Here is a 17180-nt window from a genome sequence, read left to right on the forward strand (position 1 = left end):
ATAGTACAGTACATGCTGCTCCTCTCCCTCTGCATAGTACAGTACATGCTGCTCCTCTCCCTCTGCATAGTACAGCACATGCTGCTCCTCTCCCTCTGCACAGTACAGCACATGCTGCTCCTCTCCCTCTGCATAGTACAGCACATGCTGCTCCTCTCCCTCTGCACAGTACAGCACATGCTGCTCCTTTCCCTCTGCATAGTACAGCACATGCTGCTCCTCTCCCTCTGCACAGTACAGCACATGCTGCTCCTCTCCCTCTGCACAGTACAGCACATGCTTCTCCTCTCCCTCTGCATAGTATAGTACATGCTGCTCCTCTCCCTCTGCATAGTATAGTACATGCTGCTCCTCTCCCTCTGCATAGTATAGTACATGCTGCTCCTCTCCCTCTGCATAGTATAGTACATGCTGCTCCTCTCCCTCTGCATAGTATAGTACATGCTGCTCCTCTCCCTCTGCACAGTACAGAACATGCTGCTCCTCTCCCTCTGCATAGTATAGTACATGCTGCTCCTCTCCCTCTGCATAGTATAGTACATGCTGCTCCTCTCCCTCTGCATAGTACAGCACATGCTGCTCCTCTCCCTAGTACAGCACATGCTGCTCCTCTCCCTCTGCATAGTATAGTACATGCTGCTCCTCTCCCTCTGCACAGTACAGAACATGCTGCTCCTCTCCCTCTGCATAGTATAGTACATGCTGCTCCTCTCCCTCTGCACAGTACAGAACATGCTGCTCCTCTCCCTCTGCATAGTACAGCACATGCTGCTCCTCTCCCTCTGCACAGTACAGAACATGCTGCTCCTCTCCCTCTGCATAGTATAGTACATGCTGCTCCTCTCCCTCTGCACAGTACAGAACATGCTGCTCCTCTCCCTCTGCATAGTACAGCACATGCTGCTCCTCTCCCTCTGCACAGTACAGAACATGCTGCTCCTCTCCCTCTGCATAGTATAGTACATGCTGCTCCTCTCCCTCTGCACAGTACAGAACATGCTGCTCCTCTCCCTCTGCATAGTACAGCACATGCTGCTTCTTTTACTTTACGCTCACGTCTCTCTATTTTACTCAGTGTATGTAACCCCTCTACATGATCTATAGTACTGTACTATACATAGTTCCACACCATCTCCATGGTAAGCAGCACCTCTTTCCTATACATTGCCATGCTACAGTACAAACCCCACATCATCCCTGTGCATAGGGCATACAGTACTGCATGCTGCACTTCCATCCCTCCCTTCACAGAATAAGATGCTCCTTTCCATAGTGTACTTCATACTGTATGTTCTTCTTCTCTTTCCCTTCCCATAGTACAGTACATGCTGAACTCCTTTCCCTTTCCATAGAACAGTACATGCCTCCCCTACTCTTTCTCTCACCATATTACAGCACATGCTTCTCCTCTCCAATACATGCTGCTCCTTTCCATCCCTCCCCTATATTGTGCGCATATGTCACTATTGTCCATCCTTTCCTCTCCATAGTACAGTACAAGCTGTTCCTCTTCCCCTCCTTCCTATATTAGTACAGTATATGCTGCATCTTTCCAGGGCTGTGGAGTCGGAGTCGTGGAGTCGGGCAATTTTGGGTGCCTGGAGTCGGAGTCGGGAAAAAATGCACCGACTCCGACTCCTAATGAATTTGTAACTGCAATTAAAATAGAAAATATGATAAAATGTTCTATTTCTCAGATAATAGTCATTAAAATTAATGTATATATACAGTAATAGTTGTGCTTAGTCCACAAAAATGAAATAAACCAATCAAAATTAGTTACTTGTGCTGCTTCAATAAAGCAGTCCCCGTATTTTTAAGGTCAGATATACATATCTGATTGTGACTGTATATATGATGTGTACACAGGAATCTCTTATATATACTAAATAACATCTATGCTGTAAGAATAAAGCCTGATGTGTAGCTGTGTCACTAATAGAGATGGTCAATGAGATGGAAATAATTCTGCACGGATGCTGATTTATGCAAATGCACTGCCTTTGCTGATGAAATCAAAATAATTTGATATGTTAAAATTTGGTTTGGTGACTACAAATTAAAGGGTACCTGAGACGGATGAAAAGTAAAGTTTTATACATACCTGGGGCTTCCTCCAGCCCCCTTCAGGCCAATCAGTCCCTCACTCTCCTCCACCACCTGGATCTTCTGATATGAGTCCTGGTAATTCAGCCAGTCAGCGCTGTCTGGCCGCTTGCCGCTCCCACAGCCAGGAACATTCTGCACCTGCGCAATAGTGCTGCACAGGTGTAGTATGCTCCTGGCGGCGGAGTGTGTGCATGCGCACTACGCCTGACTGGCTCAAGTACCTGGACTCATAGCAGAAGATCCAGGTGGTGGAGGAGGACAACGAGGGACTGATTATCCTGAAGGCGGCTGGAGGAAGCCCCAGGTATGTATAAAACTTTAATTTCATCTGTCTCAGGTTTACTTTGTTACACAGTAGTACTATACTCTACAATGCACTCCCCACAGAGCTGCAGGGAATCCACTGAGAATGCTGTGCACATTGAACACAGAGGTGTTGTCTGTTTTACAATCTCCTCATTCCCCTGCAGAGTACCTGCACATCATTCTTACATGTACCCACAGTCACATTGCCTAGGGCCTGATAGATGTTCTTTGTTCCGGTTTATACCTTTTACAAGTACTCTTACCAAGGACCAGTTTTAGTCTAAAGGGAATAAATATAGTAGTCTACATATCCTTTTCACTTCAGTTGTCCTGTAAAATTCCTAAGCGTTGGCAGTTAAGAGACGAATTTCATGTTACATACTTTTAATCAACAAAATTGTAATATGCAAATTAGAGGAGTCGGAGTCGAGGAGTCGGAGGAATCCTAAACTGAGGAGTCGGAGGATTTTTGGACCGACTCCACAGCCCTGCATCTTTCCCCCACCTCTCTCTATAGTACAGTGCATACTGCTCCTCTTCCCCTCCTTCCTCCATAACACGTTACACCTGCATCTGTTACCCTTCTCTCTCCCTAGTGCAGTGCCTTCTACAACTCTCCCCCTCCTCTCTCTATAGTACAGGGCATACTGCGCCTCCTCTCTCCATAACACGTTACACCTGCATCTGTTACCCTTCTCTCTCTGTAGTGCAGTGCCTTCTACAACTCTCCCCCACCTCTCTCTATAGTACATTACATGCTGCACCTCTTCCGCTCCTCTCTCTATAGTACAGTATATACTGCTCCTCTACCCTTCCCCTCTCAAAACAGTACAAGCTGTACCTTTTCCCCTCTTCTCTCCATAGTACAGTGCACACTGCTCCTCTACCCCCTCCCCAATGTACAGTACACGTATCTCTTCTCCTCCTCTCTCCATACTGCAGTGCGTACTGCTCCTCTACTCTTCCCATCTCCAAACTACAGTACAAGCTGCACCTCTTCCCCTCCCTCTCTCTATAGTACAGTGCACACTGCTACTCTACCCCTTCCAAAAGCACAGTTCACGTTGCAGCTCTTCTCCTCCTCCTCCATAGCACAGTACAAGCTGCGCCTCTCCCCGCTCCTCTCTCTATAATACAGTACATACTGCTACTCTACCCTTCCCCTCTCCAAACTACAGTACAGGCCAGTGGGGTAACTAGAACTCACTGGGACCTCCTGCAAAACGTTGGATGGGGCCCCCCCTTGACCCTGCTGAACACTGAATAGGGACTGTTTACAAATCTCTGTCTGCAAAATTTTGTATGATGCCTTATCAGTGGCTGAGCAGATGCAGTCATTAGAAAAATTGTGCAGAGAGCAGACATTTTTTTCTCTCCATGCCCTTAGTTGTCAGTGTCTAAGGACAGGGAAAAGAAAATTCTCCCCCAATGGGGCCCCCTTCAGCTTCTGAGCCCCCCTGCAACTGCATCCCTTGCAAGGTCTGTTGTTACTCCCCTGGTACAAGCTGCACATCTCCTAGCCCAGCATGCATGTCTGTATAGCGATTTCTAGGACAGGCGAAGATAATACCGTAGTCAGATCCTGCCTTGCACAGCCTGACTATTCTCCAATGTCTGTACACAGCTTTATCCTGATCTGATACACAGACAGAGAAATAGAGGGTTTATGCACTGCGAGAGGCAGGCTGGGCTATTATTCACGTTCAAAAAGTTTCATAAAAAGAGACTCAAAACTAAAATTGGAGCATTTTATTCCCCAGAGGTCTCTATTGTTCTTCTCATGGAAATTATGTGAACATCTTCCGGCTATTGGTAGTAACGCCACTGTTCTTTTTTTTCCATTTTTAACTCTTCCTTGTAGTTATTCACATCCACACTTTTAATAAAAACAGAAGAAAATTTAAAAAAATAAATAAAAACCCGCTTTGTCTTCTTAAGGTGAACAAATAAATTCTACAGAGGCCTGAATGGGGTTCATTCTCTCTCATTACAGGAGTGGGGGGCTGCATGGTGCATCAGCTGAAAGGGATCACTGCCCCCACGCATTTCTGCCTTCGATAGGCCGACAGTGATCACCATTCAAGCTCTGCCAAACTTGGGGCAGAATTCATCGGCTCAGCTTGACAAAAAAAAAAAAAAAAAGACGTCATTTTTAAGAATTAAAAAAAGAGTCAAGACGCCCATCTGACACTGCCATTCCAAACACACGCTTTAAGCCAACAGCTGAAATATACCGGTAGCCAGCATTATTTTTCCCCTTTTTTTATCCCTGAAGTAAAGACAGACACCAATGCACCTAAAATATGCTTACAGACGCCTACTGTAAATTTCCCAGACTCCTCTGCTGGCTTAAAAAGAAGCGGGAGACTCCTTAAATGAACTGCTTAGGACAAGACTCCTGATGGCCAATCACCTAGAGGACAGAGTGACTTGATTGGACGCTGTGATGTCGTTACACTGCTTAGGTTGAAGCAGGTCTTAATTTCATCAAAACGAACATTTGCGGTGACAAAGTAGCCTGATGGTCAACCAACGATAGACTATGTAGGATATAAAAAAAAATCTTTGACTGTGTCACTCAAATCTACACTAAAGTAGTAAATATTACTGGTCCCATGGTATACCTGCAACGCTTTTACTGGCTAAACGGCTACATACCTTACTACACATATTCAATCATGGTTGTTTCATGTTCTTTGCCCCCCTCCATTTGTAACACTGCCAAAAACCTGCTTAAATGGTACGGTTTCGATTTTATTTTAATGAATCTATATATAAAAAAAATACTTTTAAAAATGACAATCAGCTTCCTACTACGCAAACACAATCTCTCAAGAAAGATACACGACAGCTACAAGCTGGAAGCCACTGTATTAGCACAGACAAACTCTCACAGTGCAACCAGATTAAATATGTGTTTCCAGCCCTATTCTTTCCACCCCACTACCCTCTAGATTGTAAGCTCACAAGGGCAGGGACCTCCGCCTAGTGTTTCTTATATTGCTGTAATTTACCAAATGAACATGTACCAACAGTGATACCTCAAACTACACATTAACTATGTATGTATTTGTACTTGTACTATTGAATGTCATGACTGCATAGTGTTTTGAACTCATGTATATCTGTTCCCCGATATTGGTTTTGTACTACGTACAGCGCTAAGGAAACTGTGGGCGCTATGTAAATAAAAAATAATAATGATCTAGCCGACATCGCTTTGAACTGAAGCAGATATTCCGATCACTTCTGATTAGCTATATTAGCATCTTGAGATTATCAATAGATGTTATAAAACGATCAAACTAAACTACAGAAACAAGAATAAAATAAAAAGAAGAATAAAAAAACAAAACAAATATCTTGGGCTGTTAATAAACACAACAGTGATTTTTAAGGTTTAAATATCCCCTTGTTCAAAAAAAATAAAATAAAATCTTTCGTTTATGTGATCGAGGCGGAAAAAAAGCACATCTGATGTACATACGGGGCTATATCTTTGGCAAGCAATAAAATATGACTTTATCGGAGTCAGTTTTCTAAATGGTTGCTTGGGGTTACCCCTGATGCAAAGAAGTCCCTACCTGCATCCCTTTTTTTTTTTTTTTTTGTTAGGGGGTCTGAGACAGACAGAAATCCAACGTATTACTCAAGTGGTTTGCACGGTAGCAACAGAACAGGAGGAGTGTTTAAACTATCTGTCTGAAGAAGTGTTGAAACAGAAGCAACATGTGGTCACAGAATAAACAGCAGCGAGGGGATCTTACATGTCACCCTCCGCAGGGGGATGGCAAGGGGCACACCTGGGCGTACCGTCACAGCCCAGCAAAGGAAATTTACGTTAAATCGTCAGGAGAAAAAAAAAAAAAAAAACTCAAGCTGTATTGATTGCCTGTCAGAGGACGGAGACGACGCAGTCAAGAAAAAAACCCTGCAAATAAAATCACAGCAGCTTCTGTAAAAATAATCTCACGCAAGGAGTCACAGCAAATTATAAAAGATAACAGATCGGTAAATGAACATTAATTATGAAAGCGAGCGTGATTAAGTGACTGAACAACACCACCAAAGTGCGCAGTCTGCGTGAGGGTGTCACACGTACGCGGCGCTCATTACAGTGACATGATTTTGACAGTTTCCTCGTATTTTTAATCAGCGTGCTAAAAGCCAAACACAACATGGGTAGAAATCCCAAGAATCGCATCTTGCTACCTCGCTTGTAGCGCAACACTGGCGACTCACTAAAACATACATTGCTGGCTCCATCCGCAGCAGCCAGACAGGACAACGATAAAGAGCACAGGTCATGACAGCAAGGGGGGGGTCCTACTGACAGGGGTTTGAGGGAGACTTTTTGGGTAGCAGGAGTAGAAATGACTCACTTCAGATTTATTATACTCCTACAAGTTGTTTTTTTTATTCCTCCTCCATGGTAACTGTAAGCAATTGTAAATGATCGCAGTACGTTTAATCTCATTTTTTAGGGGGAGAGGGTGATGTTATGATTCTAACGATGACTGTAATACACACCATGCAATTTCCCGTCAGATAGACAGGTTGAAACTATTATTTCCGACAAGTACGATCTGATTTCTGATCATTTCTACATAGAAGTGATCAGAAAATCGACCAGAAAAACGATTGAAAATCAGATTGGACCTGTCGGAAATAATCGATATGACGTTGCTATCTGACGGTGTGTACTGGGCATAAATCACTGATGATAGAAATGCAAAAGCAGATTATCTCCCACCTCACAGCAACACGTTTTTATTTTGTGTCTTGCCACAAAAGTATAAAAAACAACAGAATGTAAGCCAAATAGTAAACTCAAAAGCCAAAAAAGCGGAACTCCGTTTTATGATCAACCACCCCACGGTATTGTCTGTCGATTTCAATAAAAAAAGCTTAGCATTCAGCAGACACTAAGCAGCCCCCCTCAGTAGCCATAGTGGTGAGTGACTGCTTAGCGGTACAGGGAGCTTGCTCACTTTACAACAAGTACATGACAGCAAACATCGCTCCCTTTCTCTGTCTTTTCAAAAAAAAAAAAAAAATGATTTAGGAGAACAGGATGAAATGGTGAGCAGGTGAGGAGCCAATGACCGTGCCAGTGTGGCTGAAACAATATGCGCCCCATGCCTGGCTGGCACCCGACCCAGGGCTGGCGAACGCGGCGTAGGGATTTACAGTTAGCCATTGTTGTCGCAACCCCAAAATAAAATTCAGTGGGTGTTTTAAACGAGCCAGATACGAGAGAGGCAAAATGCCCTCCTCCCCCCTCCCTGGTGGATTTTCACACTAACCTGTGGTTTTTCGTTACAGCAGGGGCAATCTGCTGATCACGCAGTACCCATTTGCAGTAGAGGTGATGTAGAAAATCCCAAAACTGTCAGCTAACAATACCCCCCCCCCCCCCAGTTTAACTTAACCCCTCCATACAAACACAAGACACGCTGTAGGCTCTGATGTAAGGTTACTAGTGCAATACTGCTACCTTATATTCAGTGTGGGCTGCTGTTGAGCAACACAAAGACGGCACATCTGCCCGGGGCTAAAAACTTATGCTGAACTTTTGGGAAGGTGACAAGTTGTCCCGCACAGCATTTTCTAACTCTCGCTGGCGGCGAAGCAGAGACGTAACAATGAGATACATTTTGCAATGACCGAGGCACAGGCACACCTCCAGGCTATCCCCCCCAACCACCCCCACCGGCCCTGGTCAGGAAAGCGGGCATCCCCCAGGACATCAGAGGCCTGTGACAGCGGTGACCAGCAGCAGCTAGCCCGCCTGGGGACCGCAGGGCTAAATCTGATCACAGACTTCTACAGCAAGCCCCGGCCAACACATCTGACAAACAGCTGCTGCAATAGGAAGAGATGTGTTAATAGTGTACCGAGGGAGGAAAAACATACACATACACACATATATACACAGCTGCCACAAACAGCGCCGTGACAATGCTTTACACGCTTGTGCGAACTAAACAAAAAAAACAAGAATAACCTAAACTAGCAAGAACTCTTCCAGCAATTTATTGTCTAACCAATATTTATCACACCGCCCCTGCCAAACACACATCTCATCTACTGTATTATTGTTATTTTATATTTATATAGTGACAACATCATCCATAGCGCTGTACACAGTACAAAACAAATATTGGGGAGCATAAATACATGAGACGTTCAAAACTCTGAACAATCAAGACAACCAGCAATCTAAATACAGACATAGTTGATGTGTGATCTGAGGCATCACCAATACTGGTAAATGTCCATAGGAGAAATGACAGCAGAATAAGAAACACTAGGAGGAGGTCCTTGTCCTTGCAAGCTTACAATCTAGAGGGTAGCGGGCTGGAGACATTAAGGGAGGAGACACCTGGGTTAGCGAGCGTTCTATAAACCACCTATATCTCCTACAATAATAGATGAAGAATAGTAATCTAGTCCTATACTGAGGGGTGGGAGAAACAAGAAGAACAAAAAAAACCAATGCTGTGGCCTTCCTGGCCAACAACTTTTTGAAAACTTTCCTGGCTGTTGTGAGAACTACAGACCGCCATAAGCGTTTTAATCAATTGTAAATCGATGATATAATAGGATTAAGGAATAGCAAACAGAGTCATATCGCCAGGGCTTTGACAAGCTAAACAGAGGGGGAAAAAAAACAAACAAAAAAAGTGTATGAATCCGTCCTGTGAGCTGATAGAAGCACTGACCTTTGAACACTGGAAAAAATGCACACATGGAGGCTTGCCTGTCAGTTAAGAGGCGCTGGATTCGCAGAGGTATACGAGGAGGCAAGACCAAGTGGAGAAAAAAAAGAAAGACAAACTCTCACCCAACAATCAAAACACACTTTCCTTTCATTTCAGGTTAAAAACAGACATTTTGCCTAAAATGCCAGGAAATGTCACTTGCTAAATCACCAACAGCGGGGAGAGCGGAATCTTCTGTCTCTCTCTCTTTCGCGGTCGTCTCGCAGAGCAGAATAAATCACACGCAAAACCTCAAAACGTAACATGTTCATAAATGTAAAAACGAGGCCAAATATGTAAAAAAGGCTGACTTTGAAATTCAAACATTTGCCTAAAGCAGAATATATAGATTTGGTTTGTCAGACACGGAACAGAGGAGAGATCAGCAAGCTGCTGGATAGATCTCGGCATAATCTGAGCATAAACATCATCACATGGGGATGTAGCAGAGATCCAGGCAAGCTCCGGGTAGAAACTTTGCCGGCTGGGGTTTGGGCTCCAGAATAGGGACAGTTTAGGGACATCAGAGAGGGTGCTGGGATTGAAATAGCCAAAGAGGATGTCTGGGAGGGGGGGGGGGGGGGTGAGAACGGCTGAGATTAAAAAACAAGGCAGGAAGGAGACATGCAAATGGGATCAATTTGGGGATGGACGGTAGCTGGAGACAGGGGAGGGATCGGTCCACCGGGGCTGCCAAGGTTTGGTGTGAATCGGGGAACACCAGGCATAGTCTGGCTAGAAAACTAGGCTCTGGGAAGGGTCAGTCAATTACGTTTCCATGCAAGCCGGTATTCAGAGAAAACTACAAGCTCAACAGCCCTCTTTGTACTCTTTGGCCATGTACACACACTGGCCATGCTACTTGTGGAGTGACCACAACCAAGATGGTCTACATCTGCAAGGATTGCCTCACCGGGAGTACCACTTCTGCCAGGACTTTACCAGTAACCACAGACCAGTACACCCACTCCAGTTCTTTCAAGACCCACATTTGGAGCTTCCAAACTAAGTTTGCACAAGCTCGGCAAGCAAGTATGGTAGATCAGGTCTGGAAGGCAGAGTGGGTACCACAGATAGTCTGTAGAGTTCAGAAGGGGATAAGCAAGCAGAGAGTGGGGGGTGTGGGGGCCAGGGTACTCAGATCAAGCTGCTGGACAGAAGTGTAGCACAATCATGGATAGCAGGATACACAGGTCACATAAATTGAGGTATAGGTTGTAAAGATCGGCAATGGACATAAAGATGCATGCATGGAGTATGGTGTGAAGTGCATGGATGAGGCACAGAACACCACAAAGCAGGGCATACAGTCTATAGAGTATGAATGGGGGGGATGCAAAGTCAGGAGCAAGCACAGATGGTAGCAAGGACATAACAGGCACACAGCAGAGTGCATGGAGTTAAGAGTAGTTACCGAGAGGAGATTGGACAGAACAGGCACACAGCAGAGTGCATGGAGTCAGGAGCAGCCACCGAGGGAAAAGTATGCAGAACAGGCACACAGCAAAGTGCATGGAGTCAGCAGTCACCGAGGGGAGATTGGACAGAACAGGCACACAGCAGAGTGCATGGAGTCAGGAGCAGCCACCGAGGGAAGAGTATGCAGAACAGGCACACAGCAAAGTGCATGGAGTCAGCAGTCACCGAGGGGAGAATGGACAGATGAGGCACACAGCAGAGTGCATAGAGTCAGGAGCACTCACCGAGGGGAGAGTGGACATAACAGGCACACAGCAGAGTGCATGGAGTCAGGAGCAGCCACCGAGGGGAGAGTGGACAGATCAGGCACACAGCAGAGTGCATGGAGTCAGGAGCAGTCACCGAGAGGAGAGTGGACAGAACAGGCACACAGTAGAGTGCATGGAGTCAGGAGCAGCCACCGAGGGGAGAGTGGACAGTACAGGCACACAGCAAAGTGCATGGAGTCAGGAGCAGCCACCGAGGGGAGAGTGGACATAACAGGCACACAGTAGAGTGCATGGAGTCAGGAGCAGCCACCGAGGGGAGAGTGGACAGTACAGGCACACAGCAGAGTGCATGGAGTCAGGAGCAGCCACCGAGGGGAGAGTGGACAGGACAGGCACATAGGAGTGCATAGAGTCAGGAGCAGTGACAGAACAGAGCATGGACGGAACAGGCAGGCATACAGAAGACTACATGAACTCAGTAGATGTCACCAAGGGTAGCAGGGACAAAACAGGCACACAGCAGAGTGCATGGAGTCAGGGGCAGTCACAGAGGGGAGAGCATGGACAGATCAGGGATACAGCAGAGTGCATGGAGTCAGTAGTGGTGACAGAGGAGAGCATGGACAGAACATTGAGGCATTAAGCAGAGTGCATGAAATCAGTAGAAGTCACCAAGGGTAGCAGGGACAGAACAGGCACACAGCAGAACATATAGATGGGGAAAAGTCACTGAGGGGAGTGAGAACGGAGCAGACGTTGTGTGGAGTATATGGAGTAAAGCAGTCACACAAGGGAACGTAGACAGATAAAACATACAACAGAGTAAGGAGTGAAGAGCCGTCACGGAGGGTAGCAAGAACAGAACAGACGTACGACAAAGTGCATGGGTACGGTAGTGGTCACCGAGGGGAGAGAAGACAGTACAGGCACACAGCACAGTGCATGGAGTCAGGAGCAGTCCCCGAGGGGAGAATGGAGGGAACAGGCACACAGCAGAGTGCATAGAGTCAGGAGCAGCCACCGAGGGGAGAGTGGACGGGACAGGCACACAGCAGAGTGTATGAAGTCAGGAGCAGTCACCGAGGGGAGAGTGGACAGGACAGGCACACAGCAGAGTGCATGGAGTCAGGAGCAGTCACCGAGGGGAGAGTGGACAGGACAGGCACACAGCAGAGTGCATGGAGTCAGGAGCAGCCACCGAGGGGAGAGTGGACAGGACAGGCACACAGCAGAGTGCATGGAGTCAGGAGCAGTCACCGAGGGGAGAGTGGACAGGACAGGCACACAGCAGAGTGCATGGAGTCAGGAGCAGTCACCGAGGGGAGAGTGGACAGATCAGGCACACAGCAGAGTGCATGGAGTCAGGAGCAGTCACCGAGGGGAGAGTGGACAGATCAGGCACACAGCAGAGTGCATGGAGTCAGGAGCAGTCACCGAGGGGAGAGCGGACAGGACAAGCACACAGCAGAGTGCATGGAGTCAGGAGCAGGCAGTGAGGACCATAGAGCAGAATGTAGACTGGACAGAACAGCCACAGAGCAGGGTGTATGTGGTGCACAGATCCAGAACACTGCATGGCAAAGTGTTCGTGGGGCAGGGTGTAGGGAGCTTGGAATAGCAATGTTAGTAATGTAAACAGGGTGGCCATACAGCAGGATGTGGGTGCAGGCTGGATGGTTGGATAGAGTCACCATGAAGTTGAGTGCAGGATAACAGAGAAGGGTGCATAGTGTACAGTGCATGGAGTAAGGAGTGCATGAAGTAGAGTGCAGGGTTGGACTGAGAGGAGTGTATAGTAATCGCGTAGGGTGCAGGAGTAAAGTATTAGGAGTCCCCATTGAACAGATCAGCCATAGAGTAGCATAAACAAATCCTGAACAGCATTCTACATTCTGAACACCCCCTGATGCCTGACAATAGACTCACCACAGGGGTGGCACATGCATGGGGTTCCGCCAGGAACCCCCGGCAGCAGCAGAAGTGCACTTACCTCTCAAACTCCGGCGGAGCGTCTGGCTCGGTGAGCATGCTGAATCCAGCACAATATCCCTTTGTCACAGCCGCCACCTCGGTCACTGGAGGAGAACCTGTCAGCAAGTGCAAAGCGGAGGGAGACCTCTCCTCACACCCTCAGCTTGTTAAAGGGCCAGCAGGGCAAGGAGCGCCGTCCTGTCAGTCAGATCCTGCACAATGCTCGTCATCCCCAGGACAGGACACAGCAAGCTGCTCACTGGGATCTGCCACCTTCCAGAGTGCAGCTGAAAGAAGGAGAGAGAGAGAGAGGAAGAGTGTGAGAGAGAAAGAGAGAGAGAGTGCCCCCTCCCTCACACCCCCACAACAATCACACATTGTTCCCAGCAAAGAAAAGCAACTGGGACACAGAGGCCCCTGCCAGGGACATACAGACACAGCTCCTTGCAGCACGCTCTCTCTGCAGCACTCTCTTCCTGTGTCCATCCACTCATCCCCTGCTAGCACTCACCCCGACTCTGCACTCCTCGCTTGTGACTGCACTCTTCTTCCATATGCCTGTCTCCTAACCCCAGTGCATTCTCCTGTTTCCCAGCAGTCTCTGCTCTCTCCTCTCCTGGCTGAACTCTGTTGTCTCTCTACACTCTGATCACCTGACTGCACTCTCTGCTGTCTCCCTGGGCTCTCTGCTTACCTGACCGCACTCTCTGTTGTCTTCCTGCACTCTCCGCTATCTATTCCCTGGATTCTACTCTTTCCTCTCTTGACTGCATTCTCTGCTGTCTGCTGTCTCCCTACACTCTCACCTGGCTTCACTCTTCTCTGTGTCTCTGCTCTCCTGACTGCACTCTGTTGTCTCCCAGCACTCTGGCTGTGCTCTTGTATCACTCTGTGATTTCTTAACCTGGAGATACTTTCTGTTGTCTTCATTTACACTTCACTCTTGACTGCACGCTCTGCTGTCTCCTGACACTCTTTGCTGTCTCCCTGCTACTCACCTGGCTACACTCTATGCTGTCTCCCTGCTACTCACCTGTCTGTACTCTATGCTGTCTCCTGACACTCACTACTGTCTCCCTGCTACTCACCTGGCTGCACTCTCTGCTGTCTCTCTGCTACTCACCTGGCTGCACTCTCTGCTGTCTCCCTGCTACTCACCTGGCTGCACTCTCTGCTGTCTCCCTGCTACTCACCTGGCTGCACTCTCTGCTGTCTCCTGACACTCTGCTGTCTTCCTGCTACTCACCTGGCTGCACTGTCTGTTGCCTCCTTGCTACTCACCTAGCTACACTCTCTGCTATCTCCCTGCTTCTCACCTGGCTGCACTCTCTGCTGCCTCCTGACACTACTATCTCCCTGCTACTCACCTAGCTACACTCTCTGCTATCTCCCTGCTACTCACCTGGCTGTACTCTCTGCTATCTTCTCCCAGCTACGCTCTTTGCTGTCTCCTTGCACTCTCTTCTGCTGACAGCACTTCTGTTTCTTTTCTCTCTGCGCTGTCTCCCTGCACTTACCTCTCAAGGCTGTGCTTGCTGCCATTTCCCTGCAGTCTCTTAATATAGCTGCACTTGCATGCTGTCTCTACGCACTCTCCTTACTAAGCTGCACTCACATGCTCTCTCCCTGCACTCTCCTTACTAAGCTGCACTTGCATGCTGTCTTCCTGCATTCTCCTTAGCAGAGTGCCATCATCGCTGGTCACTCTGCGCTCTCTTACTCTCGCGCTGGTCACTCTGCGCTCTATCGCTCCGGCGCTGGTCACTCTGCGCTTTGTCGCTGGTCACTCTATGCTCAGTTTCTAGTCCCTCTGCGCTCTATCACTCCGGCGCTGGTCACTCTATGCTCAGTTTCTAGTCCCTGTGCGCTCTATCGCTCTGGCGCTGGTCACTCTGCGCTCTATCGCTCTGGCGCTGGTCACTCTGCGCTCTATCGCTCTGGCGCTGGTCACTCTGCGCTCTATCGCTCTGGTCACTCTGCGCTCTATCGCTCTGGTCACTCTGCGCTCTATCGCTCTGGTCACTCTGCGCTCTATCGCTCTGGTCACTCTGCGCTCTATCGCTCTGGTCACTCTGCGCTCTATCGCTCTGGTCACTCTGCGCTCTATCGCTCTGGCGCTGGTCACTCTGCGCTCTATCGCTCTGGCGCTGGTCACTCTGCGCTCTATCGCTCTATCGCTGGTCGCTCTGCGCTCTATCGCTGGTCGCTCTGCGCTCTATCGCTGGTCGCTCTGCGCTCTATCGCTGGTCGCTCTGCGCTCTATCGCTGGTCGCTCTGCGCTCTATCGCTGGTCGCTCTGCGCTCTATCGCTGGTCGCTCTGCGCTCTATCGCTGGTCGCTCTGCGCTCTATCGCTGGTCGCTCTGCGCTCTATCGCTGGTCGCTCTGCGCTCTATCGCTCCGGCGCTGGTCACTCTGCGCTCTATCGCTCCGGCGCTGGTCACTCTGCGCTCTATCGCTCCGGCGCTGGTCACTCTGCGCTCTATCGCTCCGGCGCTGGTCACTCTGCGCTCTATCGCTCCGGCGCTGGTCACTCTGCGCTCTATCGCTCCGGCGCTGGTCACTCTGCGCTCTATCGCTCCGGCGCTGGTCACTCTGCGCTCTATCGCTCTGGCGCTGGTCACTCTGCGCTCTATCGCTCTGGCGTTGGTCACTCTGCACTCTATCACTGGTCACTCTGCACTCTCTCCCTCCGACGCTGGTCACTCTGCACTCTATCACTGGTCACTCTGCACTCTCTCCCTCCGACGCTGGTCACTCTATGCTCAGTTTCTAGTCACTCTGCGCTCTCTTGCTTCGTTGCTAGTCACTCTACCCTCTCTCTCTGGTCACCCGTCACTGTGTTGGGTCTGTCAGCTTTCTGGTGAAGAGGAGACAGTTTATCCAGCAGCCTCGGGGCACTCACACTGGATGGAGGGGTATCGGTGAGCGGTCAGGGGGTCTCTGTGGCCCTCACTGTCTCGTGGCCGGTCTCTTCATCTCCACACCGGCTGTCTCTTCTTGGCTGCATCACTGTACATTTCCCAGCAGTCTCCTGGGGGTAGGAGCTCTCTCTCTCTCTGGGGTAAAGCTGTCTCTCCTCGGGGAAGCAGTTAGCGCGCCCTGGCAGTCCCGGCCATGGATGGGGGGGTCTCTCCGGCACTCTCTTCGGGGGGTGAAGTTACAGTCGCGCAATCTCTCTTGCTCCCCCACTCTCTCTATCGGTGACAGGCGCGTCCACGAGGTATGACGGGAACGTGCTCTGCCCTGTCCGTCCAGACCCGCCCCCTCCCTCCCCGGAGGAGGAGCCCGAACTGCCCACACGATTTAACCCCACCCTGCCCGGCTGGACAGAGCCACGCTGCTGGTGTTTTCTCCGGAACACTAGTGCTCCAGAACTCACTGTTTACATCCCGTTACTAGCACTGACACGCCCTCTCTTCACAATACACTGACTAGACCAGCAGTGACACCATCAGTACTACGAGACATCAGCAACACTGGCACCCCCTGCCCAGTGACAACCTCTCTCACTACTGACACTCCTTCCCAGCACTAACACCCCTCCCCAGCACTGACAACCTCTCTCACCACCGACCCCAACAGCACTGACACCCCTCCCCAGCACTGACAACCTCTCTCACCACTGACCCCAACAGCACTGACACCCTGTCCCCAGCATTGACAACCTCTCTCACCACTGACACCCCTTCCCAGCACTAACACCCCTCCCCAGCACTGACAACCTCTCTCACCACCGACCCCAACAGCACTGACAACCTCTCTCACCACTGACCCCAACAGCACTCACACCCCCTTCCCAGCACTGACACCAACAGCACTGACACCCCCTCCCCAGCACTGACAACCTCTCTCACCACTGACCCCAACAGCACTGACACCCCTCCCCAGCACTGACAACCTCTCTCACCACTGACCCCAACAGCACAACCCTCCCCAGCATTAACAACCTCTCTCACCACTGACCTCCCTTCCCAGTACTGACAACCTCTCTCACCACACACCCCAACAGCACTGACACCCCTCCCCAGCACTGACAACCTCTCTCACCACTGACCCCAACAGCACTGACACCTCCTCCCCAGCACTGACACCCCTCCCCAGCACTGACAACCTCTCTCACCACTGACCCCAACAGCACTGGCACCCCTCCCCAGCGCTGACAACCTCTCTCACCACTGAACCCAACAGCACTGACACCTCCTCCCCAGCACTGACACCCCTCCCCAGCACTGACAACCTCTCTCACCACTGACCCCAACAGCACTGACAACCTCTCTCACCACTGACCCCAACAGCACTGACACCCTGTCACCAGCATTGACAACCTCTCTCACCACTGA

General features: G+C 49.4%; 1 protein-coding gene across 4 annotated transcripts in view; it reads right to left on the bottom strand.

The window, feature by feature from the left end:
- Positions 1-16062, bottom strand: part of SOX5 (SRY-box transcription factor 5) — a 369889-nt gene extending 353827 nt beyond the window's left edge. The window contains exons 1-2 of one of the 4 annotated variants that reach the window (XM_068277989.1): positions 15743-16062; positions 12858-13125 (exon numbers count right to left, since the gene is read on the bottom strand). In XM_068277989.1, the coding sequence (XP_068134090.1) occupies positions 12858-12895 (38 nt within the window). In that variant the 5' untranslated portion in view covers positions 12896-13125; positions 15743-16062. Of the gene's footprint in view, positions 1-12857; positions 13126-13349; positions 13468-15742 lie in introns of those variants that run through there. The other 3 variants (XM_068277987.1, XM_068277990.1, XM_068277988.1) reach the window with 3 other exon arrangements.
- Between the last annotated feature and the right edge of the window lie 1118 nt (positions 16063-17180).

This window comes from Hyperolius riggenbachi, chromosome 3 (assembly GCF_040937935.1).
Source record: "Hyperolius riggenbachi isolate aHypRig1 chromosome 3, aHypRig1.pri, whole genome shotgun sequence".
Lineage (NCBI taxonomy): Eukaryota > Metazoa > Chordata > Amphibia > Anura > Hyperoliidae > Hyperolius > Hyperolius riggenbachi.